Source organism: Camarhynchus parvulus, chromosome 2, assembly GCF_901933205.1.
Source record: "Camarhynchus parvulus chromosome 2, STF_HiC, whole genome shotgun sequence".
NCBI lineage: Eukaryota > Metazoa > Chordata > Aves > Passeriformes > Thraupidae > Camarhynchus > Camarhynchus parvulus.
Window position 1 is genome coordinate 57576619 of NC_044572.1, and position 8458 is coordinate 57585076.

Below are 8458 nucleotides of genomic sequence, written 5' to 3' on the forward strand. Positions count from 1 at the left end.
AGGTATTTAGTTATATATCTATGGTTAATCAAGTAAAAGCCAAGATGCAAATACTGCTGGAAAAAATATGTACAATATCACCCCAACCTGTAACATACTCCTTTTTAAAATAATTTTTTGGAGTTTGGAGACAGCATTTTCCATCCCGGTCTTACTATGCTTCTCTTATGTGCTAGACAGAATATACCCAAGTATACCTTTTTACATCTTTCATTCTCTGCGGCATGAAAAATCTATGGGATGTGATTCTGGTATACCAAATTAGTATTAACAGTACAAGTCCAGAAAAGTCTTCAGTAGGATTTTCAGCTGACCTTCTGAGAGGAGACTGATTATAGAAAGGATTTATTTTAAATTAAAATGGCATTTACAGTGTCAGCCAAACTGGAGGTGTGTTTTTAGGCAAAAGGTCTGAAAGTAATAGCATCAATCAAGTAAAACGCATTCTAATTAAACAGTGACTTTTCTTGTTCAGCGAACTGCATTATTGATACAAGATCGCTTTTGGAAAAAGTCACAAAGTACAGAACACAAGAGTTGGAGCATTCATATAAATTCATTTAAACTACACCGAAGTTAGGCTAAGTCCTGGCTTTTCACTTGTTCCAGTTTCTTGAAGAAAATTCTAGGTGCTCTAAAGCTTGTATTTTTTTCAGCTACATCAGATGGTCTGATAATATGTATTGCCTTTCTCTATAAACGATGCTCTTTCCCCAATCCAGCAATGCACTTCAAAGCAGAAAACGCTAAGTTCATATGTGCAGTTTGCACTGGTTAGTTTTGATATTGCACGCTGATATAGCTAACAACCATAGGCAGGAGAAGAGCATATCATAAAGTGCGATAGATATTGGGTAAGCAGTAAGGCCCGAATTTTGTTTCACTTTTGCAAAAAAGTTTTTCCTGGGAGCAAGAGGAATGCAAGGTCTCAAAGAATTGAAAGGGTTTTCGGGGAGTCAGATGCAGAAGCCACAGTCGTGGGCGGTGAAAATGAACCAGGTAACCCCTCGAGGTTGGTGAAAATCACACTGCTAAGCACGGTGTAGGGCAGTATTATGAAATCAGGACAGAGTACAGTAAACCCCCTGAAAACGGGTCAGCGGACCTATGATAAGCTTTCTTCATTTACGTTGGGTGGGAGAAGGGCAAGGGGGGAGGGAAAGGGAGAGGACATGTATTAATATGTAACTCCAGACTCACCGATTTTGGCCAAGCTGGCCACAAGTATCCAGAGTGCAATGATATACGGCTCCTTGACGTGATCCCATTTGAAAGAGACGATGGCAAAGCTTTCGTTGCTATTTTTATGGCTTTCCGAACTTCTCTGTCCCAGCGCCGCGGGGAGAGCCATCAGCCCCAGGAGGAGCGCCACTCCAGATACCGGCCTCATCTTCAAACCACACAACAAAATCCTGCTTCCCCTTCCCGGAGAGATCCCGCCTCTTCGGAGGTCCTTGGGGGCGAGGTCCTTGTCCCTGCGCCCGACGGCTCAGGACGGCGGGACAGCGGCGCGCGCGGCCGAGGGCGGCCGGGTCCCCTCCTGTCCCGTCCCGCACCGGCTGCCCCAGGCGTCGCCTCGCGCGGGGTGGCAAAGGACGGGTCAGAGGCTCCGCGCACACGCAGATGCTTCGAGCTGGGGTCCCGCTGCTCGCCCGCACCTGCCTTTATGAGGCTGTTCCCGATCGGGCGGAGGCGGAGCCTCCCGCCGCTCCCGCAGAGGCTGCCGTGCGGGGACGGCGATGCCCTGACTGACGGAGCGCCCGGGGGTCGGCGGGCAGCTCCGCAGGCTCTGGGCTGTGTCCGTGCGGCCCTGGGCAGCTGGGCAGCGAACAGCAGCGGCCCGGAGCTGCTGGCGCTGGGAGCGCTCCCGCGGGTATGTCCTAGGGGAGCCCGGCGTCCGCGCCCACAGCGGAGCCGGGGGCGCGGGACATCCACAGGTCTCCGTTCGGGCACTTTGGATGCTTTTGTATCAGTCTCCCTCCCTCAGCCTCACTCTTCCGACAAGTTGTCACAGAGGAACCGCACTCTTTTGCGCTTCTCAGCCTCGAGTCCCCTTCTGAGCTCGATCGAGCTCACCGAGGGCGCAGCAGCACGTTCCTCAGACCAGCTTTTCCTTCTGTCCACCAGAGAGCACCTCTTCCCACGGTGCTCGGGGAAAGGACAGGAGCGTGCAACATTCGGCTTTCCACTTAGGTCTGCTTGCAGCTGCTTGTTAAGATGTACTGCATTAAAAAAGCTATCTGGCTTGGTTTGCCTTTTTTTTTTTTTTTTTTTTTTTTTTTTTTTTTTTTTTTTAATGCTTACACCGTGAGCCCTTTTAGGAGATTCTACTCTCTCCCTAAAGCCTGTTTTCCTGCTGATAACATTTGCCTGCTATCCTGCGTGGTCCATGATATCACGGGACCATGGTGCTGCAGGCAGACGGACCCATGATAATCATCACCTTGCAGTAAAAGGTGATGCATCCTATTCCCGACGGGCAGAGCTGAGGGCGCCCTTCCGCACACCTCAGCAACAGCAGCAGCAACTCCTCTCCATTCTTGTGTGCTCCAAAACAATCTGTGAGCAGTCCGCTCCTTCTGTAACTTTCTGCGGAAAAACACTACCTTTTTGTTTTCCTAACATAACAGCTGGTTTTATTAGAGGTAAAAAATGAATAGGACTCCTTTAACTCCTTTAAAATTATTGGAAGACAAAAAAATTATTTTTTATTATTTCAATCACTAAGGAGAAAACCCACACACTTTTTCATAGTCATCTGTCCTGCACAAACATTCCATAAATAAATTAGCTGGTTAATTAAATCTATAAATTTCCATGGCATGTTATTGTCATTGTTACCTGAAAGCAAGTGCAGGTCCCAAATTGGACCAACTGTCTTCAAACAATGAAACATCTTGTGGACTTTCTTTTCTTCTTCATTATTTAAGTGAAAGGGAATTATGTGGGAAGTTTTTTAAGAGGGAGCAAATCTGAAGACAGAATTGGCAACTCTTTTTAGGAATCATGACAGACAGCAAAATATCTCCTTCACATTCAGTAAATGTTGTTGACAAAGACCTGAAGAATTCTTCAGTATCTAACAAGAAATTCTATCTACATTTTTTTAATCTTTTTCAGAGCATGATTTGGGCACCCAAATGTTGTTTAGAATTTGCTCCTAAGTTCTGTAACTTTTCTACAGGTGGCTGTAGCCATTGCCTAAGTACCATTTTTGTGGATAGTCAGTTGAGAGAGAAAACTGTAGCTGGAATTAGGTAGCTGCTGATCATCTGCGTAACCTGTTGCTGAGCCCCGTGGAGAGTATTAGTTCCTAGCCATGAACATGAATTTTGTTTGCTACTATTAGGAGAACCACGAACTTCAGTAGAGACAAGCTGTCAGCAGTGTTTTTACTGTCACAACTTATTCCAAGTATGCTCATACCACCATTAAACATTTCAGCTGCAGCTAATGAAAGGGCACCAGTGCTGCGAGTGTTCCACCTTATATTAATGATTTTTCCCAAATCTAATTCCAAAAAGGGCTGACTGATTAGAAAAAAACTTGTTGTCCAAATGGTTATTATTAAATGTGTCTTAGATCAAGAATACCTGCAGAAGAGCTAGAAAAATGAGAAAGCCTTCTCCAGTGGATCCTTTCTAGAGATAAGCAAAGGCTTGGAGAAGCACCAGTTAAGATCACGCCTCTGTTTGCCTGTAGGCAATGTTTTGCCCATGACAACAGTGACCAAAGTTACATGCCAATTCTGAGTTTGCTGGTGGAGGAAACCAGTATTAAGGAAAAAAAAGTTGTCACTACCATCTTGTAAAAACAAGGTTTAAAACACTGTTAAAATGCCAACACTGTATTTCTTTTAACAACAAGAAGTTAATAGTTCAAAGTGCACTTGTAACTGCTTGGAATTTTTTAAAGCTGGCAGGGTATCAAATGACTGTAGATATCAGGGAATTGTTGTGTGATTCGTTAATATTTCAGCAGGACACAGAGAGGACAGAAGAAGGGACTGACAATCATGAATTTCCTATAGGTACACCAATACATGTACAATAACCAAGAATCCACTGAGTAGTCATGAGCTCATGTATGAAATATGTACTTGTACAAGAATACAGTTGCATATATGCATTTATTATCAGAGTCCATTTTCTTGTATGTTCTTTATGGAAGCCCTTACATAGTTTCCAATAACCTGACTCTGTATCAGTGACAAAAACCATTGGTTGAGTATTATGCTTGCAATAAAGATATTATATCACACGACAGCTGATACTTCCTAACTTCCAGGAAGATTGCAGAAGGAAAATTTCTACTTGCTGAAGAAATAATGGTGTTGTGTCCTGAGCCTTCTTTTTTTTTTTTTTTTTTTGGCAATTGACTGAACTCCAGCATTGTAATTTCTGGAAATATCGTGTACATAATGGCTTAAAGAAAAGAATTATGAGTATCTTAGTATAATTGTTATACAAGTATCTTGTATACCCTTCACATGACCTGTGTCCTGTAAAGATTACTTCTTGGCAATTTTTTCAAAGCTGAGGTAAAAGATGATTTCAGTTAAAAAGCCCTAAAATTGTATCAGTTTTCTCCAGAAAGCACACACAGTATTTCAGTTACGCTAATTTAGATGTAGAAACTACAATTAACTTTTAATATTAGCATTTGCCAAAAATCTATTTAAGGTGATATGAAATTGAGAAGTGCATCCCTGTCAAACTGAGATATCTCATGAAAGGAAAACTAAATTAATGAATAGCAAATATTTGGCAAGGGAAGTATGAAAAATCTCCTGATGCAACATAAACTATCATAAACCACTTATTATCTCTCCTGTCTTTCGTCAAGAAAATGCACTTTTTTTATATGAATCTCTATTAAATGTGTAAGCAGGTTAAGGCCTGAATGGAATAATGGAATATAGTTCCAGTATATAATTTTATGCCATAATGCCAACTGTATACAAAGTTAAATAGAACAGTAATTATTGTGAATGGAATTGCATCAATAAAACTGCACAATTTGGTGAAAATTACTGTAGATAAATGGAGAACCACGCAAATTTATAGTGAATTTACTTGATTCAACAGCTGACATTTTGCCAACCACTCTCCAAGTGAAATGAGTGCCGCTGTGCAAGTGTATGCTGCAAAGAGTTGGACAAATTCTGCTGGACTAAGTGATGTTGCATAGCACTGTGTTACGTTATAAATATGAACCTCTGAAACTACATTAGAAAGTATATTATATATATATATATATATATATCAGCCCGCACACATTACTACCAATTAAGGTGGATAAGATGAAGACTAGGGTGAAAACAAATTAATCAGACAGGTAGTTGGAAATAGATTTGTCTGGGAATAAGGATGGAAGAGGAAATTAGCTGAATTTTTCATGACTCATTTCAAGACAAGACTCACTTTAAGGATAGCAAGGATTCTTACCAGAACCTTCATTTTTAGCCTCAAATATTTTTTGAAATTGGAAAATATTTTAGGCAGATTGTGAGATTTTTTTGGTGTATTGTTGTTGCTATTACTGTTTTTAATGAACCTCCACACTTATATTAGATTAGAAGCTAATCTAGTAGGAATAGGACAGTATGAATGACAAACTGACACAGCCTAGGACCTTCACTAAGGAGAGTCCTCCCCATAAGGGATTATACCCGTGTGAGCTCTCAGTGTCATGTACAGTGAAAAGGGAATGGGACAGAAAAAGTTCTTACATATCACCAGAAAACTGATACTTTTTATTATCTATGTTTAGGAAAAAACTCCATGTATTTTTATAAAATGCCATGTATATTAAAAGTACTCTTTATTTCAGTTCCAATTTCAAGGAATATTCTTCTATTGTTTATTAGGACTCTTCTAGGCTTGCTATTAGTCAAAGATGGCCACAGAGATTTCCACCTGTGACAGTCTGCATCTTCCACACTTTCTGTACTCACCTCATTCCCATGTTATTGGCATGCCACTCGTATTTCTCTGTTCTTTGTTCTCCATGTCTCTGCTGTCTTTCCTTTTCATGCATACCTTCTGTTAATACTTACCAGGAATCCCTACTAGTGAGATCTAAGGAACACTCAAAATGCAATTTGTGTATGACATTTCCACCCAATACTTAAGATATGATTCTCTCTGTATCCCTTCCAATTCAGCTTTGTCATTTTTCACCACATATACCCCTTCCAGGTACTCACATCAGCCTGATCAACACAAATGTTTATACTAGACACAAGACATAAGTGATTCCTGTAGCTATAGTGAGATTGACTTTGCTGATCTCTAAAACTCATCATTTTGCTTTATGCTAAAAAAGCTGGGGGAAGACTGGGACAGAAATGATAACCACAGATTTCAGTGATCCAGTGGGGGGAAAAGCAAAATAAAGGTGCCCCTTGGCATTGTTTCTGTGTACAGGTATTCATCTTCGTGTAGCTTAACCTGAGAGGAAAAGCAAAACAGATTAACTTCTTAGGAAAACTAGGAAGACTCTTAAATAACAAAGGCAGCTAAGTAGATAATTTCAATTGCTAGCATGATAATTTTAGACTTATTTCTTAGGTTTATAAGTAGGCTCTGATGTTTCTTGGTCTTAATTTTTGGCTGATCTACAGAGAGGGAATCTTTCCTTTTCTTGATTCTCCATATACCATGCCTCTGTGAAATCCATCATTCATGCCTCCCCTGCCTAGCTAAATGTGTGCATGTTCACGTGAAAAAGTTCAGCTGATTTCACCTAAAGCTGCTCCAGATTCAATACACCATCCCCTGTGCTCCTGTTCTGGCAGGCACATTGATTGATTGTTCAAAATCACCTGTGACACCTGCAGGCAGAGACATCCCCCGCCAGCCTCACCAAAGTGTGTCCTGCTGTCCCTGCCCACCATGAATTTCGTGCTGAGGTCTGCTCATCTGGCAGCAGCCACTGCCCTGCAGTGATTCATGCTTGTTTCAACTGCTAGGCCATGGGGTGGACATGGGCAGTTTAACCAGTATGTGAAAACCAGCCACACGAATAAACTTACCTCCTTCTTGCAATCCAAAGCTAATTCCAGCAGAAGGTGGTCTACCTGGGCTTGAGGGCACTCAGTAACCTGTGAGGACAGGACTTCCTTAAGCATCTTGGATCTGATGATAGTTTAAAGCTACTCCTACCTTTAGGATGATTCCCAACGTCAAAATGCCAAACCTAAGCCTCCCTTCTTTCATTGCACATAAAGGAATTTTCCTCTAAAATATTTCTAAATCTCAAAGCGGTTGAGATTTTGTGAGTGCAAAATGTCATGGTTTTTCTTTACCTAAGGGGTTAAAGGGAAAAGTGAACCTTGGCTGAGGAGCAGCAATAATCTTGTAATAATTAGCAATTCCTTTGAACTTAAATCACATAAATCAAAGAGTCAAATAACAAAATTAATTACAATGCCAAAAAAAAAATCTGCCAACACAATTTATGGCTTAAGGTATTGATTACGGCAATTTTATCAACACAAAAAGACATAAATTGCAGGCAATACTACTTCGTTGTTGACATGTTCTTTAAAACCTGTTGCCATTTAATAACGATGCATTAGATGTAGTAGATGTATTTTTGTTAGTTAATTCTGGTTTACTAAAATCCAAACATTTAAGTGGAACACATATATTTTTATGAATCTTTCCTTTGGAAGTCTTCATATGATCAGAATGGTATTCCTGGCTAAAGTCCCAGAGGAAGGAAAAACTTCAGAGCTGACAACATCAAGAATCTGCCTAGTTTAGTGCAAAGACATAACCTTGAATTTCATACATTTCAGGTGAATGCCCTGATCATGACTCCGAAGATTTTAAAGTGGTTCTGATTTTATTTTATTCTGCGCCAAAGCAAAAGCAATTGCTGAAACTTCAATGTTTGAGGGAAAAAAAAGAGAACTATTTTTCCTCCAGTTTGGGTTATTAAAAACAGTTGTTATATTATTACACAAATCATCATTAAAAGTTATAATCAATTTGGAGAAGTTTGCAGGTGTTGTTTCAAATATCAATTTAGAGGGAATGCTGTACTTGTTTTGCAGTCCGCTGGGCAGTAGTGGAGCAGGATGAGAAGAGACGGTCAGTCTGTTGCTACTGGTGTAAAAAGTGACAGAGATTCTTTGAAGTCGAAGGGCACTTCACTTTGAATTGAGGGAATCTGAACTGGATTGCTGGTTATCTCACTGAAGTTCCAAAGGCCACAAGGTGCAGAGTATACATAGCATATACTTCCACATTACCAAAATAACAGTCATAAACTAACTGACTAAGGCAGTAAATGGGTAAGTAAACAAACAGGAAAAGGGATGTTGTCCAAATATGCAAAATAATTTGACACTATTGTATTGTATAACTAACTACATCACTCTGCTATGACTAATTTTTTGGCCTCTGGAAGCCTTGATTAGAAATATTATTAGTGAATTTTCAAGAATACT

At 40.5% G+C, this 8458-nt stretch overlaps 1 protein-coding gene across 1 annotated transcript in view; it reads right to left on the reverse strand.

Annotated features, from left to right (window-relative positions):
• The window catches only part of SLC9A3 (solute carrier family 9 member A3), a 50436-nt gene extending 48827 nt beyond the window's left edge, over positions 1-1609 (reverse strand). The window contains exon 1 of the mRNA XM_030971641.1: positions 1201-1609. Within this exon, the coding sequence (XP_030827501.1) occupies positions 1201-1390 (190 nt within the window). The 5' untranslated portion in view covers positions 1391-1609. The remainder of the gene's footprint in view (positions 1-1200) is intronic.
• Positions 1610-8458: the final 6849 nt, after the last annotated feature.